This window comes from Chanodichthys erythropterus, chromosome 12, assembly GCF_024489055.1.
Source record: "Chanodichthys erythropterus isolate Z2021 chromosome 12, ASM2448905v1, whole genome shotgun sequence".
NCBI classification, from domain to species: domain Eukaryota; kingdom Metazoa; phylum Chordata; class Actinopteri; order Cypriniformes; family Xenocyprididae; genus Chanodichthys; species Chanodichthys erythropterus.
Window position 1 is genome coordinate 4,529,119 of NC_090232.1, and position 21,166 is coordinate 4,550,284.

General features: G+C 38.1%; 1 protein-coding gene across 1 annotated transcript in view; it reads left to right on the top strand.

Moving 5' to 3' along the window:
* The first annotated feature begins 237 nt into the window (after window positions 1-237).
* The window catches only part of klf7a (Kruppel like factor 7a), a 43,010-nt gene continuing 22,081 nt past the window's right edge, over window positions 238-21,166 (top strand). Inside the window, exon 1 of the mRNA XM_067404469.1 lies at window positions 238-572. Within this exon, the coding sequence (XP_067260570.1) occupies window positions 384-572 (189 nt within the window). The 5' untranslated portion in view covers window positions 238-383. The remainder of the gene's footprint in view (window positions 573-21,166) is intronic.

Below are 21,166 nucleotides of genomic sequence, written 5' to 3' on the forward strand. Positions count from 1 at the left end.
TTCAAAGGCATGTATGTTGTGAGTGACAACTCGGAGAACGAATCATAGGGCCAGAACAGCATCGAACTCCTCCCACTTTCCGCGTTTAGCTCCGCCTTTCTGAATCGCCACCAAAGTTCTCGTCCCTTTTTTCCTTATATGGTTACGCACGAAGTTGATTGACAGATAAACACGCCCCCTTGATTCGCGGGCATCCGCAGACGCTACGGTGGCTCCCCACACTGACTGACACAGTAACCTGTGAGCTACTGTGCTCCTGCAGCTCACCTTCCAGAAACATTGTGAGGAAAGAAAACAAACCTGGATGGATGGATCCTTTACTATTAAACATATTTTAGAGTCCATAGTGAACTGAAACGTTTCGGATTTCGTGACTGATCTGAATGTTTCAGTCGCTCGCGCTGAAGCGAACGCGGATTCCTCGCGCAGAGAATCAAAGTCTCTCAAACGCACCGTTTAGCTGCACAAACATGGATGTTCTGGCCAATTACAGTATTTTTCAAGAACTTCAACTTGTGCATGACACTGGCTACTTCTCCGCGATGCCGTCGCTGGAGGAAAACTGGCAGCAGGTGAATTGATTTTATCTCTGTCTTTGCAATTTATCCAACTTTTTTCTCGTGTCAGTGCGCTCTTGCGTGTGCGCGCAACTTACACAGAGGCGACAAACAATAATTAATGCATTTTGCATAATTGCAACTCTGCGTACGGTACCTTTTAGTATTGCATATGCATTGTAAAATAGCCTACCACGTGGTTGAAATAATTTGATGTTTTCATGCTTACTTCTTGCGACCAAGTGCAATGAAGCCAAACAGGCTGAGAAATTAAGATGTGAATAATACAAACAGAGACTCTTTGAATAATAGATCTACATCTGTCCTATCAGTGTTTTTTCAGTCCCCTCGGCACTGCACAGACTCTCGACTCTACTGCATTATATATAAATGCACGCGCGTGATTGACTCATAATGTGTCTAGCAGTTAAACGTGCATGACAGACGTATATAGCGCGCAAATCTACGGAACTGTGTAGAATCGTATGTTTAATCTACTCATGTTCATGCAAATGCCACTTTTTCCCATTCACGAGGATGGTGCCATGCGGCGCGTGGACAAAGCACACTGACATCCACATGGACGTTGGTTTATGCACCGGCGTGCATTCACAACGATTTGAGATTTATGAAATCCATTTAGGGAACAGAATTGGTTTGCACCGTGCACATGTGAGTAATGACTGTGGCGCGTCGCGAGCGCATGGATGGAGGCATGCTTTGCGCAGAGTTGAGCTCTCCGCAGTGCTGAAGGGGCAAAGCATGGTCCATCCATTGATGCCGGTGCATTGCCTTCACAACGTGCATTGATTTTTAGATTGCTCGGCCATTTTTATAAACCTATGGGTTGTGATTGCATTTTTCTCAATATGATGCATGCAGTGCTTTGAAACCATTGTTTATTGCTTGGATTATTTGGTTATTATTCCTCTAACTAACCTTGAGTTGTGATAGATGGTCATGCAGTGTTGGTCATTTTGAAAATGGATCTGTATGCAGGTGTGTATACAATTTCATGTAGTGACAATTCACATGAAATTAAATATTTGTACTTTCTAAAAAAAAAAAAAAAAAAAAAAATGCTGGGTTGAAAATGGACAAACCCAGCAGAAATTGGGTTGTTTTAACCTAGTGATTGGGTTAAATGTTTGCCCAACCTGCTGAGTAGTTTTATTTAACTCAACTTTTGTTTAAAAAATACTGTATTGCTTGCTTAAAATGAACCCAAAGTATGTTGGAAATTAATGTTTATTAATAAATGTTCACCTTTTGATTATTACTGTTGCCTTTGGTAATTATGTATCTGACTTTTAATTTCCAACCTATTTTGAGTTCATTGTAAGCCAGCCATAGTAATTTTTATACAATAGTTGGGTTAAATAAAACTACCCAGCTCGTTGGGCAAACATTTAACCCAACTGATGGGTTAAAACAACCCAATCACTTGGTTTGTCTATTTTCAATCCAACTTGGGTTGTTTTTAACCCAGTATTTTTTATTTTTTTTTTAGATTGACTTTTAAATTGAAGTGAACTGCATAGAATCTAATGGGGAAGAAACCGTAGAATGGTAACCAGTTGCAGAAACTACAATATGCACTTTTACATTCACTCTCTTAAAAATAATTAGGTTCTTTATCGGCATCTACAGTTCCATGAAGAACCTTTAACATTCATGGAACCTTCCCATTGCACAAAAATGTTCTTTATAGTGGAAAAGGGTTCTTTAGATTATTTAAATGTTCTTCACACCAAGAAGAAATGGTTCTTAACTGTTCACTGATCTTTTGGGAACCTAAAATTGTTCTTCTATGCACTCTAAAAAAAAAAAATGCTGGGTTAAAAACAACCCAAGTTGGGTTGAAAATGGACAAACTCAAGGGTTGGGTTAAATGTTTGGCCCATTTATTTAACCCAACTATTGTTTAAAAATTATTTTATGGGTGGCTTAAAATAGGTTGGAAATGTTTAATTATTAATTTTTAAACTTATTAATTTCCAACACATTTTGGGGTTCATTTGAGTTAAATAAAACTACCCAGCGGGTCGGGCAATCATTTAACCCAACCGCGGGGTTAAAACAACCCAGGTTTGTCCAACTTGGGTTGTTTTTTACCCAGCATTTTCTAGAGTGTGGCATCACTGCAAAAGCCTTCTTTTGGAACCTTTATTTTTAAGAGTGCATGTCAATTTTAACATAAAATCTTGATTTTGAAGTAGAAAAGTTCATAGATATCTCAACTGCATTGGTAGTTGGACTAGTAAGTGTGCATGTTGGAGCTAGGGAGCCTGGAGTTTGGCTTTGCTGTTGACTTTAAATGGTTAATATGAATAAGAAATCCTCAAAGACTGACATTTGACCTCAGTAGAGCTACTGTGCCCTTGGTGCTCCATAGTGCTAAGTGATCCTAAAGGCCAGACTTCCTCCAGAGCAGCGAATATTGCTCACAAACCGTGTAATCCCTAGTAAGTGGAAAAAAATAGGCCAGAACAGTAGAGACCTCCTTCCAAGCTTTGATAGGCCTACAAGTCTTCTTATCCTCTAGACGTTGCAGCTTTTCACCCTAGGTTATTCTTCTGGTTGTGCTTCGAATTGACTAAATGTGGATGGTGATGATGTGCGTTGTCTGTGTGTAAAAACACCCTGACTTTAGCTAAGCAAAATGTCAGTCAGCATACCGACACATTGCACTCAAAGACCTCAGAGGCCATTTCAGGTCATAAATATGATATTACAAGAAAAATCCAATTCAATTTTTAATATGCGGCTCAAGTATCCAGCTATGTCAGGTGAGGACCTATTGAAAAGTGATGAGAGGGGATTGTGTAGTCGCAAGATTCGATATAGAACAAAAGTTTCTTGCCTGAAGCCCTTCCATCAACCATCGCATGCCCTATAGCCATGACAGAGGATATCCAAAATACCTCACCTTGAAGAGACTGTCAGTGTGACTCACATACTCCTGTGGAGAAGGGTAACTGCAAAATTGGAACAGAGAATGGAACGGCGTCTGTCCCCATCGAAACCGAATGACCATTCTGGAACTCGTGGGATACAGTGGCACATCAGACTATTCTGGAGTGCTTTTGTCTCATTGCATCTATTTTGGGACTTGGGGAACTTGAAATGTCTTTTGTTCTCATTGCTTTCATTTCAACTGTCTGATATTTTTAGACTTGGTTTTGAAATCTTGCGTGCAGCTGCAATAACATGTTGTGGTAGGGGGGCAAGGAAAAGAATGCCTTCATGAGACGTTTCCCACTATTTAACCACATTAATAAGTAGAGGTGGATATGACCAGAATCTTCTATCACAATGTCAGTCATTTTAGTATCACATGAGTGCGGCTGTTCCCAAAAAACAGCATGATTGCAAGTGTGAGATTGCTTTTATGCAACAATTCAATAAATTAGAATTTAACACCATATTGCCAGCAAATTCATCCACAAATGAAAAGCCATTGCAGAAACGTTGCAACACACAGTAGCGGCATTAGTGCATGATTCACTGTTTTTGAACAAATCTGTTTAGTGACTCACTCATAAAGACAATCACTTGTTTCGCTCCTGAATGAATCAGAGCTTTTGAACAAATCGGGAAAATGATTTAATGACTCTCTTATCAAGACATGTTTCGCTCATGAATGAAGCAAAGTTTTCGAACGAGTTGGTTGAATGAATGATTCCTTGACTCACTCATACAGTCACTTGTCATCATTTCACCAACTGGCGAATCGACGTAACCGGCAGAAAGTGTCACTGAAAAATCCCAGTGCAATTACTGATGCAATTACTTCTTATTCTATTTTATTTATTTATTTGTTTGTTTTAACTCAATTTTACTGCACTGTAAAAAAAGAATTGTTGGTTTAACTTAAAGTAAGTTACCTGGTTGCCTTTTTGAAAAAAATTTAGTTAATACAATGAAGGTGATTAAATCAATCAACAGAAACTCAAAATATTATGTTATCTGAACCAAATTAATTATCTAAGTTGACTTGACAAAAGAAAAAATGTTTTTTACAGTCTGTTGAACTATTGAATTAAATACGTTACAATCAAAAGGTACATTTCAATTTATTGCTTTCTATTTCTATTTGGAAATTGATGAATGCAAACCAAAAGATTGTGCATTTGTTATGAATAATCTTATAATTGACATCAGTACAAAAAGTTAAAAACAACTCACACAAAACAGTGAGTATTAATTGCTCTTTTTTTGTCAGACTTTGTATTTTACTAATCATGTAATTATATAAACAGTAAAGTAAAATTAAAATAAAAAAAGAAAAAATCTTAATGAATGTAGATGTCAAAAATAGTACTTTTCCCACAGCATGAGGTTTCAGTCATTTAATGGTGCTTCCCAGCTGTTCTTACATGATTTGTCATACATATGGCAAGCAAGAAACTACTTATAAGCATTAGAAATCTGACTGAGAAGCACAAAAGGAAAACTACACTTACAGCTCTTTGAAATATCTTTCATTTACATGCTAATACTGTAATCACAGCGAGGGTGTTTGATCAGTTCTTTATATTTACATGTCAGGATTGCAATCAGGATGTGGTTAAGAAAATGTTTATGCACTTTTGGATCTTTGCGCGCTCGGATCCACCAGAAGTTTTTTTTTTCTCTTGCCGCCTCAGGCCAGGGCAAACTCTGTAACTGATACTGTAATGACTCTCCAAAGAGCCTAATGCACTGTGCTAAGGCAGCACATTGTGTGTTTCACAGTGTCAACTACTTACAGGAACGCTCCTCTAAAGTCATTACGTTGCTTTCTTGACTAAATGCCCCAAGGAAAAGTCTAAGAATAAACCAACCCTTTTTAACCCATACCTCCCATCTTGCCAAACTCCAATGCAAAGCCTCAAAGATAAACAACCAAAAAAAAAAAAAACATGCCACATTTCTCGTTCCCCCTTTGAAATATATCCTATGTCACAGCCCCATGTCCCGAGCTGCAGAACGGCTCCTGTAGTTGCATGCTTATGAGGATTGACAGGAGGCATTGAGCAAAAGTGCTAAGCATGCATATTCTGTGCTGCAGTCTCTGCCACTCCGAAACCCCCGGCAGCTCAGAAGCCAGAAATAAAAAGATACCAAAAAGACAAAACCTACACTGGGTTAAAAACAACCCAATTTGGGTTACTTGCCAAGAAAGTGCTTGGTCAAAATTGGACAAACCCAGCGCTGGGTTGTTTTTACCCAGCTGGCAAACATTTAACCCAACCGCTGGGTTAAAACAAAACAACCCAATTGCTGGGTTTGTCCATTTTCAACCGAACTTGGGTTGTTTTTAACCCAGCATTTTTTGCACTATATCCAAAACCCATTGCAGCCAGTTTTCAAAGTTCTTTCTCCTCTCCGCTTCAATTCGTTTTCTTCTATTTTTCTCATATATTCCTGTCGTACGTCCAGTGGTCTGTTGAGCCGTGATGTATTGTTTCAACTGTCAGTTACATTGACCAGCCTCTAACCCAATGGCTAGGTTACACAACTACCCAACCATGGAAAAAATAACCCAACAAAATGACCCAACAGGCTCAACCTAGAGTTTAGGTAGGGGAAAAAAGCAACCCAGCATTTTTTTAGAGTGTATTTTCCCATTCTTGGATGCTTTGAAACTTAGTTTTGCACGCCATAAAAACCATCTTCAACCAACGCTTGGGCCAGTCCAGGCATTGGCCGCGAGCTCTCGCATATCCGCCCCCTTGTTTAGGCCCATGGATCCGAGCGGATTCCCATTACTGTAGGCGATGACTGCTGAAATGTGTGTTATGTAATTCTCTCAGCGCCACAGCTGCCTTCTTACAGCGAGCAAGTCGGCCCGCCGGAGAGAGCCAAACCCAGCCACATCACCGTGAAATCTTAAAGAGGTTTCCGGATCACGCGGCTCCGTGGGCCACGTCTTCATGCTGGGAGACAGACCATATGGATCATTTAGTAAAATACACAGAGTTTTTCTTCTTAAGAATGAGACAAGAAGAAAATGAGACGGGCTGTCCTCTGGCTGACTCGTTTTCAATACTAAAATGTTACACAAAAGGGACTTTTTAGAGTGCACGCACAACCACCTAATGTTATTGAGACGCCATTAGCCATTGTAACCGCTTATTCCAAACCAACATGCATCGGTAAATGAGTCCATTCGCGCCCTTTAGTGATTGCATTCACACTTTTTGCTTGATTGCACGGCCCTGAGATTGAGTCCTCTACATTATCAGATGTGCTGGCTCATATTAACTACATCACAGTACTCATTTATCATCGAAACCAGCGACAGATTTTTGGATAACACGCCGTGTAATGGAGCTGAAATGATCTGGTTGCTTGAGATAACATCAGTGCACTGATCCCATTGCTACTGACAAGCATCAGTAATTGAAAATGACAAAGCGATAGCGCTCTCCATCTCATGAGTCAATTCTGGGAGTTATTGCAATATAGTTGTCATGCAGAGTGCATGGCTACTGCTCTAAGACAGTCGAATCGAGTGAGAAGCTGGCCTTATAAGAGGTGAAGCATCTTTAAATATGCAGCGATATCATTAGTGCCTCTGCCGAGACTCTCGCTGTACCTTCTGACAGGTTCACTTCTGCGGGTGGATTTCAGGTGTAAAAAACAGAGCCTGTTTCATCAGTAGTCTTGGCTCCCGCAAAGCAGACATATGGCGCTTTCTCAAGATTACTTAAGAATGTGGTTGCATTCGGCTCTTGCATGACAAGCTCTTCAGCTTCTAATAATTCACTGATTATGTAGCAATTGTCATAAATAGTACTTGGTAGGTGGTTTTGCAAGCTTCTGACGTCAATTTTGTTTTTAACCCTAGAATGCATGACCCACAAAAAACCTACAGGAATGCATTGGATTCCATTGAAGTATATGCATGCTGTTTTTAATCTTTAATCTTTTCAGAAATTAAACAATTTAAGAATTTGATTATATGCAAATGTTTTGAAACAATTAATCCTGTGTATATAAACCAGAGCCATAACCACCATAGACATCGAGGGGGTCAAGTCCCCCCAATAATTAGAAATGGCCAAATTGTCCCACCCAATATTTGATATTATTGATGCTGCTCTGTTGTACTCTATTATGCACCGCTCTGCACTGTTTGTTGTTTGGATGACAAAAAAAAAGTTTTAAAAGTTACATGTTTAGGCTGGTCTACCTCAGTGGTCTAACAGCACTCATCAGTGAGCTGGCCAATCAAATCAAAGAAGGTGGGGCTTACTGTTCACAGAATACAAGTGTGAATTCCAATCCGTTTTAGAACGAGTACGTGGCAAGTAGCTAAATGTTTAATATTTGACAATTGATTGAAATATTCAGTGAACGGCTCAACATTGTACTCAAATTTCGCTGATTTGAATTGAAAACATGCTGTTTGATTAATATTTGAAAACATTATTTGATTAATATATGATTAATTATGAATAATATATGTAATTCATAACTGAATGTGATGAGACAAGAAACATTTTGCGTTTTTGACATATTAGACATACAAATAAGAGTGAATATATTTAAAAATAATAATAATAATAATTGTTTAGTGGCGATAGCCTCGTGGGCAGTGCCATTGCGTTTCGAGCCCAAGTTTGAGTCCCGGCTTGCGGACCTTTCCCCATCTGGTCCCCCTCTCTCTCTCCCAACTTGCTTCCTGTCCACTCTATACTATCCTATCATAATAAAGGCAAAAATCGCCAAAAATAAATCTTATAAAAGCAGTGTGTGTGTGTATGTATATATAATATATATATATTTTTTTTTTTTTTGCAAAAAGTTTAAATTGATTTCTTAATAACTATTATAGATCTGGAACTTCAGCCATTATTTATTTTTCGTTATTCCCTTAAATCCCTTTTAATCTTTTAATTATTTAATTCCTTATAGAAAAAAATAAATAAATTGATTACATTTTGTTGAATAATCTTTATTATGAACCTATGACCAACATATATACACTACCATTCAAATGTTTGGATTTATTTGGTCCAAAATACAGTAAAAACTTTTAACTTTATTTTCCTGTTTGAACAGATTTGATAAAATGTAATTTTTTCCTGTGATGCAAAGCTGAGTTTTCAGCAGCCATTACTCCAGTCTTCATGTCTATGCGCCCCCTTTTATGCGTTCTGTGGTGATTGTTTGATGGGGCAGTTGAATTGGGCTGGACTCAGACTCTCATTGCATCACGACTCAAGCATTGTCCGATAACCTGTAGGCCACGGCTCCACCATCACCAGTGACATTTGTGTCAGAGCATCCAATACTTTCCCCCTTCGTTTGCGTCACAAACTCATATGCACTTGTTTATGTTGTCGCATGTGACTCTTAACTCTCAACAATAACAACGGTCCTCCCACTGCCGAGCTCAAGTGCAACTGTCAGGGTCACCCTGTAACAATACTCAAACTGACCCCTAGCAATCCAATTAGACTCCTGCACTACAGCAGTGAGTAGGCAACCCACTCTAGGCGCTGAGATCATTAATCTGACTGGGGCCAGATGATTGCCCATGATGGCTGCCACATTGAAGGGTGATGAAAAGGTTAGCATCTGATGAAAGAGGAGACGGGAGATGGTGCACTCATTTGTCGAAGGCCTCTGGAGTAAGTGTCAGCACCCAGAGCTGCGGAGCGAGGGAAAAGGAGTGAAGTGGAGCATCTTTATGTATGAGTCCCGAATCTAGCGCAGACGCGAGACACAGCGCTGGCACTCAAGGCTTTGATTAACAGGCCGAGTAGAACTGAGCTCTTTTTTCACTCTCGCGCACAGCTTGACAGCGATTTTCCCTTCATTTAAGATAGAATGTAAAACTTTTACAAGGCGGCGCAGGGCAGGGAATGAACCGGCAATAACATGCATAAGAAATGCAAATAGTCTCACCTTCATGTGGAAAGTTTCAGGAAAATTGGTCTTTTCAAGTCAACATGGAGTCAAAATGGACCCTATTTACTTACAGGCTACACTAATGTTTGGGGTATGGAAGCTGCTTTCCGCCATAAAATAAAACATAAAAAAGGTAATGGTGACACTTTCTCACAATTCTGACTTTTTTTCTCACAATTGCGTGACATAATGTCAGAATCGCATGATATAAAGTAGGAATTGCGTGACATAATGTCCAATTGTGAGGAGAAATAAGACTGAATTTTTTTTTCTCAGAATTGCAAGTTTATATAACAATTCTCACTTTTAACTCGCAATTGCATGTTATAAAGTCAGAATTAGTGAGATATAAACTCACAATACGGAGAAAAAAAGTCAAAATTGCGAGTTTATATCATGCAGTTCTGACTTTATAACTCGCAATTGTGTTTATATCTTGCAATTCTGACAAAAAAGTCAGAATTGTGACTTTATCTCACAATTCTGACTTTATAACGCAATTCTGACTATAACTCACAATTGCAAGTTTAAATCTCCCAATTCTGAGAAAAAAAGTCAGAATTGTGAGATAAAAAGTTGCAATTACCTTTTTTATTTTATTTAGTGGCAGGAACAAGCTTCCATATTGGGGTCTTTAAGATTAAGAAAATTAATACTTTTATTCAGAAAGGACGCATTAAATAAAAAAAAAAAAAAAAAAAAAAAAAAAACTTTTATTTCAATTAAATGCTGTTCTATTTATCAAACAATCATGAAATCAAGGTTTCAACATTGATCAGAAAAAAAGTTTGTTGAGCAGCAAATCATCATATTAGAATGATTTCTGAAGGGTCATGTGACACTAAAGACTGGAGTAATGATGCTGAAAACAGCTTTGCCATCACAGAAATGAATTGCATTTTAAAATATACTAAAATTAAAAGTATTTTTAGATTTTTCACAATATTACTGTATTTTTGATAAAATAAATGCAGCCATTTTTTGCTGACTTTAAAGAAATGTGTAAATTCTACATAAATACAGTCAAAATGTGTCATTGTTATTAAAGGGATAGTTTGCTCTATTCCAGAAAACTTGTTTCAGTATTTTTTTTTACCCAACATTCTTTAAAATTTTGAAAAATATTTTGTGTCCCACAAAAGAAAGTCATACAGGTTTGGAATGACATAAGGGTGAGTACCAGAATTAAAATTTTTGGTGAACTGTCGCTAAGTAACACCTACATTCTGAATGTAAACTCAATATTTCAGAGTGATATTATGACCTCTCTTGCTCTGTCCCAGCTGAAACACTCCCTCTTTTTTAATTATATTGTTTGCCACTGACAGCAGGATTATTAAAGAACGTGTTGCTAAGGAACCACGTTTTGTTACAGCTATTGCACTTGTTTGTTTTGGCGTCGTCCTCCTCATCGGTCATTGTATGCATGGAAGCTCACAGCCAGCGTCTCCTGCGATACCTCCAGAGAAAGTCTTCCAACAGACCTTGAGAGATACAATGAAGGACAATGTTCTCTCTGTAAACATCCCATCGCTTTTCTTCTCTTTTTTCATCAGAAGCCATCAATCACCGCCGGCAACGTTTCAGCCTCAAAATGGGTCATGAAACTTAAAGCGACAAGAGGCGTTGTTTATCAAGGTTTATGCAAGCTTCAATCAATCACTCCGTCTATTGCTGCATGGACTTGAGCGCTATTCTGCAGAGGAGAGAAATTCAGCTTTTTGTATCTCAAGGACTGATTCATTGAATCATTTATGGAAAAAAAAAAAACATTGTGCAATTGTTACAATAACGAGACATTTGCACATTATAACATGCAGTTTTGTGATGCTTTTTTGGAAAAGCATATTTGAAGGCCCATCATGCTTTATGCATGTGTGAATTTGTGCATGCATATGAGTGTCAGATGAGGGATTTCTCCGTGAAACATTGCTGAGCTCAGCACTTGTACTGCCTCAGTTTCTGTGGCGCGCACGCATTTGTGCGTGTGTGTGTGTGCATATGTGACTTACTCAGCCGTGGCATATATGCAAAGCCAGCAGCTGTATTTCCATATGCTCCGAGTTACTGTTGTCTGAGGTCCACATGACCTGGCCTGGCTCCAGTACTGGCCTGCGTTGTAACACCTGGATACAGCAATACCCAGTCTCACCACCACCCCATCCCTTATGCTGAAGCAGGCAAACACATTCTTTCTTTCTGACTGCTTTGCAGTTGCTGCTCACTGGAGGAAGTGAAAGGAGGGCTGGCAAAGCACTGTCCAAATTTGGATGTACATCAATTAAGCGGAATTGGTTTGTGTCAAGATTGCACAAGCAAGTGTTTTGTATCGTAGTTATACACCACAAAAGAAACTCAAATACAATTGAAGGAGGCAATGGTTATTAATGTTTAAAGCCAAGCAAATCAATGATTTTTGTAGCCATGTTTTGTTGTCTGCTAGCTGAAAATTGTTTTTTACAGTAAAAAAGTCTTACTTTTTTTTTACATAAGGATTATTCAGTTCCATTTGATGGAATTTAACTGTTAATTGAAATGCCTAAATCTTAAAAAAAAGGCTTATTTTTTGAGTGAAATTGCTTTGTAAAACATTTTGACTTTTTTGTAAAAGGGTATTCTCTATAAAACAATAATTATAAAATATGTATTTCTCTTTTAAAACAATAATACACTTATTTTTAATGCACTTTACAAATAAAAAAAGTATTGAACTGAACATAATATATTTTCATATAGCACATTTCCAAAACACAGGTTACATTCAGTTAATCAATCAAAAACAAATCTAGATTAATATTTATCCAGCAGAAGCATTCTTCATACATTGTATTTTATACACTATTGTTAATTCTTGTTAATAGAAGATAAAGAGAGCATCAGTTCTCCTAATTCTTCTTTAGAAGAGCCTGTACACCCTCACCATTTCTTGTGGCATAAGGAGGTTTGTCTTTGTTTTAGCATGGGAGAGCTATTTGGGTCGGAAGTTATTTTGGGATGCATTGCTAGAAATACCTGTGGGAGTGAGTAATAGTTGGAATGAGACCATCTTTAAGTTAGTTTGTGTACTCATTTACATATGTTTAGAGCCTGTGCCGTGTTCATTCAAAATCAAACAACGTTGTGTTATTCTTTCATTTATTTCTGTGTATGAACATGCAGATGTCTTTAAAAGTCAAAATTTACAGTATGTATTTCTCCTGCTCACTTTAAAGGGTTTTGTGCTCAGGGCTTTTTGGTATTTAATCATCTACTTCTAATTAATCCAATTATGAGTCATTTGAATCACAGCAGATGTGTAGCCGCAAACTCAAGCAGGTGTGAAAAGATCGTCCTCCCCATCTCAAATCCCAAGGTTTCACTTTCACTCTTGGCTCGGACTCTCATGTTCATTCCGTGGAGGTTGAAACATTACCCACGTGCCTCGAGAACAATAGGCTAGCATCGCCATCCGAAAGAATGACTCAGTGTCCTCCATTAGCTGGCATGTTAATCGCACACAGGAACAGAGCAGGGTCAGCATGAGTAAACGGGTCCAAGAGTAGGAGTTTCGAGATGTCTGGACTCCATCTTGCATCCTCTGTCCACTCTCAAGACAATGCAAAAACTTGGCTGTAAATTATTTGCGATAACTCAAAATGGCCACAGTAAGTAGGCTATAGCGGCTCTGCCTTAATGGACTGAACTCACTGAACTCAAGCACGGAAGGGAAGGTGGGGGCTGTCGCACTTCCCTGAGATGGAGGGAATATGAAAACGGCAGCTAGGCGCTTCCTTGAGGTGTGCGTCCGCTTGCAGTTGGCTCAGCGGATTTGTTCATTTATATGCCTTTGCGTGTGTGTGTATGTGTGTCGACGGTAGGAGGGGATGAGTTTAACTACAACAACACTTCCACCCTGTAGGCAGTATGTGATAGATCAAAATAATGTTTTACTGAGGAGAAAGGAACTCATTTGCAGTTGTGGTAAGTATGAAGATGCTCCCATTGAAGCATTGAAAACAGAAAACGTTTTACTGTCAAGCATATTAGAAGTTTTTTGGAATTAATACACTCTTAAAAAAAAAACTGGTTTAAAACAACCCAATTGCTGGGTTTGTCCATTTTCAACCCAACTTGGGTTGTTTTTAACGTTTTTCAGTTAAAACAGCTCAAACATGCATTTTAGTCTGGGACTAGCTTAAAGGAGACCTATAATTCCCCTTTTACAAGATAATTATCTGGTGTCCCCAAAACATGTCTGTGAAGTTTCAGCTCAAAATACCCCACAGATCATCAAATTTGACCCTATTTGGGTGTGAGCAAAAACACGCAATTTGTGTGTGTCCCTTTAAATGCAAATGAGCTGCTGCTTCCGGCCCCCTTTCCAGAAGAGGGCGGAGCTTTAACAGCTCAATAACAACAAAGCTGGAGAATCTCACGCAGCCAAAATGAGGATTGTCAGTAACGGTGTTCAGTCTTACATTGTTCAAACCGGAGTCGACACTGATGGAGAGACTCAGGAAGAAGTTACAACTTTTAGAATGAAACTGGACGTTTCTGAATGGTTAGTGGATAAATTTATGTAGTTGCTGTGGAGTTGATTCAACTCATCCACTAGCATGTGCCGTCATGCTCATCTTTTGTGCAAATCCAGCGTTGAATTGACCCTCGTTTGTGGAGCAGTCCGGTGTAAAATGACGGCATGACAACAACACTCTACTACAACAACTCCTTCCTCTTCTCTAAAGCAGCCCAACATGGCCTCACCGCCTTTGTTGTGTGTTCTCGGGGGCGGGGTTTATGTAAATGTTGGGGTTTGTGATGTTACCGACCCGGGAAGAAGTGCGTTGTAGTCCTTAAAAAGTGATTTCTTGTAGTGATTTTCTGTAAAATAAAATATCTCTCTTTGCATTCAACTTTGAGCGTTGTAACTTTGCAGATGTTGTTTATGCTCAAACAGCAACATTACACACTAACTAAAGTAAAAAAAAAAAAAAAAAGAAATCATAATCAACCACCCCTTTAAGCCTTGTCTGTGAAACTTGGGGTTAATGTGTTAAATTTAAATCTTAAGCTTGCAGATACCCTGGTCCCACAAGGCCAGCTGTAGAGTCTAGCGTAAGAAAATGTGTGGGATTGTCAGAAACTTAATTTTACTGCAACATCAGGCAACTTATGTTTATTGTATATCAACATGGAACATTTGCCATGCCATGCCATTTTGCGAGCACACCGCCAAAGAATTTAGCGCAATCACCACATTACACCCCAAAAATTCCTCGTCTTTTGGCCAGAAACTGGCTGCATCGGATTCCTCAGAACTGCACTGGGAATCTCCCCACACCAGGCCTGTTGCACTGTGTCGAATGTGCACTGCATAACAACACAACGGCTCACTGTAGAGGGATGTTCACTGCCAGCTTACCCAACCTGAACCCTTTGATCCTGCCCTTTGTAATGTAAATCAAAAGAAGGGGAGAGCAGGACACCAGGGAGAATCTTCATGATGGTACCATGGTTCATGCTGATGTGTGCAGTTGTCAATTTCTCACTCAAAATTTGGACTAAACAGTTAATCTGGATGGGTTCGAGAAGCGTACTGACTTGCGCAGGTAAGATGTGGCCTGTCTAAACGTTAATTTATTGTTTTATATATATATATATATATATATATATATATATATATAATATATATAATATATAATATATATATATATATATATATATATATATATATATATATATATATATATATATATATATATATATATATATATATATATGTGGTTGACCAATATGGGTTTTAAATGGCTGATACTGATATTTAATGAGCAGGCGGGCCAAAAGGGCTAAAATACAACTTTATGTCAAATGAGACAATATTACTCAAATCAAATACTTTACACAGTGTTTACTGTACTCTAAAAAATGGTGTAGGATTTACTTTGAAACTTTTTTGGTAGTAAATTTCACAAATAATTACAAAAAAAAGTACAAAGTAGAAAGACAAATAGTATTTTCTTGTAAAACTTTAAATAATCTGCTTTATCACTTTTTTACAATGTTTTAAAATTATGAAAATTTTTATTTTCTTAGAACCTTTTTTCGTCAGTAATACTTTATAAAAATAAAGAAATTTTGTTAGGCTGTCTCTCCATAGACATTAAAAAGTTGGTGTACACATTTTTCGAGATTTACCTTTTATGTATTTATTTACATTTAATTTATTGAATTTAATATAAATTTAATTAATTAATTGAAATTATTTTATTTGGAAGTGAAATTGCATTTCTTTTTCCAAATAATTATTCTGTAGAAGTACTAACAGAACCTGTATGGAACTGGAATCATTAACAGAAATCGGAATCACTCTTCATAATTCTCATCCCTAAAAAATCGCCACATGCAAAATGCACTGCATATGCCGTCTCCGATTATAGAATGCCGTTCAAGAAAACTGCGTTGTCTTTGCGTTGTTAAAGCTGAGACTTGTGGTCATAGATGTAGTTTTTTGAGAAATGTTTCCCCTTAGGCTCATTAAGCTATGACGTAGTACGTGTTAGCCTAGTTTTTTTATTTTTTTATTTATTTATTCATTTTATACCCATTATCCATATTTTCCTCCATGCTTTAATGCTTTTGTCTTTGTGGCTCTCATTATGGGGATTAGGCCCGCTGCCTCGTGCCACAACAGGTCGCCCCATCCTCAGGGCAGACACCCGCCCCTTGTATGGTAACAAGCTGTTAACCCTCAGTTAAAATGAGCAACACCCCCTTCACTCCCCCGCTATCAATGGATTCACGCTGGGACTTAATGCTCTATGAGAGCTTTAATGAAAATTGGTGGATCTTGATAAGATTAGCTAGCATTGCCAGACTGCGGCCCGTAAGCAACCCGTAAACGTATAAACAACCAAATCCTGTTAAAGCTAGATAGTGGATCCCGTACCACGTTCTGGCATTGTCGCTCGGATTATCTCTGGCACCCTGTCTTTTATTTTCCTTCAAGAAGCATCGCTGCATGGTTCAAGCATTCAAATCAATGAAAAATATATTGGATTGACTTTGAGGCACCACCGCTAATGTTTCTGCTTTTGTAAATCCTGATTTAGCCCTCGCACAATTTTTGTGGATTAATACGACGTGCTGATATCAAGGCGCCTACTCCCTTTTAGCTTCCACTCAATTCGTTGCAAGGGAAAATGTCAACACTAATTCATATTCAAATGAACTCCCTCCGACAATTAGAGTAACAAAGGCCTTGACGCATGGAGCGAACGTGGAGAGAACACTGGCGAGGTGCTAGGTTGCGGAGCACACAAAGCGCTATTGCACGCCTGACATGGTTTTGCTGATGAAGCGTCTGACTGGGGCTCTGTACCCATGCATTGACCTCTAACCTGGGGGTTTTAACAAGCTACTATATTGGCACTATTACTGTATTGTGCTGAACTGCCTGAAACAATGGAAAGTCGCTAGCACTGACTTGGTACCATAGAAATCAGCTGATCTTGCAGTCAGAGTTATAAACAGCTCATTGCACAAACTAGACCATGACTAAACAGAGACTTCACAAACAAGTGACTCTTATGAGACGATTCTTTTTAGTGAATCAGAAACATTACAGTGTGACCAATTTAGTCTGATTCATGAACAAGTGATTCTTATGAGCCGGTTCTTTTGAGTGAATCAGAAACATTACAGTGTGACTAATGTAGTCTGATTCATGAACAAGTGATTCTTATGAGCCGATTCTTTTTAGTGTTTCAGAAACATTACAGTGTAACCAATGTAGTCTGATTCATGAACAAGTGATTTTTATGAGCCGATTCTTTTTAGTGTTTCAGAAACATTACAGTGTAACCAATGTAGTCTGATTCATGAACAAGTGATTCTTATGAGCCGATTCTTTTTAGTGTTTCAGAAACATTACAGTGTGACCAATGTAGTCTGATTCATGAACAAGTGATTCTTATGAGCCGATTCTTTTTAGTGTTTCAGAAACATTACAGTGTGACCAATGTAGTCTGATTCATGAACAAGTGATTCTTATGAGCCGATTCTTTTTAGTGTTTCAGAAACATTACAGTGTGACCAATGTAGTCTGATTCATGAACAAGTGATTCTTATGAGCCGATTCTTTTTAGTGTTTCAGAAACATTACAGTGTAATCAATGTAGTCTGATTCATGAAGAAGTGATTCTTATGAGCCGATTTTTTTAATTTATTTATTTATTTTAGTGAATCAAAATGCAGCACAACCAGAGCAGTGCCAAATTACAAAGTCACGAATGACTTTGAGCTGGTTCTTAGTAGGGAATCAGAAACATCGAGCATGACCAATGTAGTCTGATTCATGAACAAGTGATTCTTATGAGCCGATTCTTTTTAGTGTTTCAGAAACATTACAGTGTGACCAATGTAGTCTGATTCATGAACAAGTGATTCTTATGAGCCGATTCTTTTTAGTGTTTCAGAAACATTACAGTGTGACCAATGTAGTCTGATTCATGAACAAGTGATTCTTATGAGCCGATTCTTTTTAGTGTTTCAGAAACATTACAGTGTGACCAATGTAGTCTGATTCATGAACAAGTGATTCTTATGAGCCGATTCTTTTTAGTGTTTCAGAAACATTACAGTGTGACCAATGTAGTCTGATTCATGAACAAGTGATTCTTATGAGCCGATTCTTTTTAGTGTTTCATAAACATTACAGTGTAATCAATGTAGTCTGATTCATGAAGAAGTGATTCTTATGAGCCGATTTTTTTATTTATTTATTTATTTTAGTGAATCAAAATGCAGCACAACCAGAGCAGTGCCAAATTACAAAGTCACGAATGACTTTGAGCTGGTTCTTAGTAGGGAATCAGAAACATCGAGCATGACCAATGTAGTCTCATTCATGAACAAGTGATTCTTATGAGCCGTTTTTTTTTCTTGCACTTGAACGGACATATTCTCACAGAATTATGTCAAAATGCTCGTATTGGCGAGTATCCTCATAAACATAGTTGGTTGTCTTACACAAACATAAACAATTAAAAACAAAAAAAAAATAAAATAAAATGCATGTGTAACACTATATTAGATCTGTGCATTCACTCTTAAAGTGACAGCAGCCTAATAAACCTGTTGCTGTCTGTGTTTTTAATGTTAATCAATTTATACAGTGAAGACTATGCAGTGTTATTTTACATGTGGTTACTTTATTCAATTTCTGAATATGACTGTTAGACCAACTTAAAAAGCACTGTTTACTTCATTTGTATGTTTGTTCTATTGTATTTATTTGTGCTATTGCTCTTAATTTGATTATTATTGACTGTTTGTCTTTAACAATATTTGAACTTTATGTGAGTTAGGCTAGTAGTTTTTGGGTCATAACTTTATCTGTTAAGGTTTCAGGGGTCCAAAAATAATGAAAACAATAACTATGCCCATTTTATTTTATTTATTTATTACTTTTTTTTTGTGGTGGGGCCAGTAAAAATTTTGTCAGTGCAAGTGAAAACTTGAACCACAACCAATGTGTGTCTATGGGAATATAATATTTGATCTCTACATTTATATTTATTTGTTTTAATATAATTTATATTACCTTTATATATTTATATTTTTCTAAATGTATATGCTGTATGAAAAACAATGCTGTAGGAAACGCTGCTTTAGCTTGCACATTATAGACTAGAAGTAACAGTCGGTGCACATTCTTTGCAAGTACCTCCTTCCTCCCACAGTAAAACTAGCTTTAAATGTTCTTGTGCTGATTGATCCACACACATCAGAAGGCTGGTTTATTGCTAATTACATTGCCTTTCCCCTTTAAGTGCGAGCATAAGATTAGTCCTACAGCTCAGGAGGGACAGGAACACTTGGAGCGCTTCATTTGCCTCCGGCTTGTAAAAATGTGCCAGCGCCTTTGTGCGAGAGTGTGATTTCTTAATTGGCGTTATGTCATATCTGCTATATTGCCGGCGACTGGTTTATCAGGCCCAAAACGCATGCTACTCTATACCTTTAGCACCTTTAAAAGAGCTACGGCAAGCATCTCTGCTAAAACTTGGAACTGAAAAGGCTCTGTTTGCAAAGGTACCTTGATAAGCACTTGCATAATTAAGCCATTATCCTCCTGCTCCCGTTATATGTGACGGCGCCGTTTACCGTGTTTGGAAAAGGACAGGTCCATATATCAACAAGGAGATGACAAACATTTACATCTTTAGTGGAGGCCATTGTTTTGTCCCTCACTGCACACGCTCCTGTTAATGTTTATGTCAACAGGGCTCTTCAGGATCCATTTCACGAGTGCCAGCTTTGCCTTTATGGTTACTTAAAGGTGTCAGGAGGCATTACCCTACATTCAGCTAACGGCTGTACTGAGATAATGTGAGCGTTTGTACACTTAGATCAATGTCATTTCTTTGAAAATGTCTGCAGGGAGGCTTAGAAACTACTCTGGGTAATAATTTAATGTTTTTTTTTTCTTGTTAATTTGAAGTTTACACTGTCAAGCAAGACCAGAAACATACTCAAGTACACAAATGCAAACCCTTGGCTAATACATTAAAAATGCCCAGTCTCGACTTAGCATGCATTTGTGGCGGTAACATGCTTTAATGCTCAGGGAGTGAGATATTTTCAGATATCTTTTCCATCAAATCAAATTATTTTGGTTGATTGCACTCCTACTGGCCACTTTGGAGAGTTGAATTTTATAATATATACATTTTTCAGATGCATTCTCAAATAAGTGCAATGTAGTGTTGTCAAAAATATAGATTTTTCAGTGCATATCGATACTGAAATATCTGAAACGCTTCCAATACTCATTTTCCGCAGAATAGATACACAATACCAGCTGCGCTTTCTCTCTCTCTCTAATCCGACAGCGAGTTGACACACAAACCCGCCTTGTTTTCTTGGTGTTACAGGGCTTGAATTTCAGCATGGGATTGCGCATATTGTGCATAATTTTACTCATTCCCACCGGTTTTGTTCTCACCCAAAGTGCGTCACATAAAGCCGCCTCTCAGTACTAAATCGAGTCGTTTTTCCCTGCTTATTGCGCTTAAACAGTCAAAATACACACAAAATAATGTGTGATCTTGGCAAGTCTTCATGTAAACACTCAGTTATGTTTTAAGTGAACATAAGCAGTTGAGAGAGAAAATTCATGTGTAACAGTATAATGGATCCGTGCATCAGGTCTTAAAGTGACAGCAGCCTAATATACCTGCTGCCAAATAATGAGAAAATATTAAAAATATCTATATGGCAGTTTTTCCCCATGATGTCAGTGTCAATATTTTGTAGTAACTTTGGAAAACCACTAGCCACACATTACCTAGTGCAAACTGTCTTCTACAATCAACAACCTAAATACTTTGATTTAATGGAAAAGAAAAGAGGTGGAGCCACCATGGATCGAACAAGACATCCCACAGATGCTCTATTGGATTGAGTTCTGGGGAATTTGGAGGCCAGCCCAGCAACTTCAACCTCTTCATCATGTTCCTCAAACCAGTCCTGATCAATGTGTGTAGTGTGACAGGGTGCATTATCCTGCTAAAAGAGGCCACAAGGGAACACCATTGTCATGAAGGGGTGGATCTGGTCTGGAACAGTGTTTAGGTAGGTTGCATGTGTCGACATGAATGGCCAGACCTTGGGTTTCCCAGCAGAACATTGCTCAGAGCATCACACTCCCTTATCGTCATCCCACA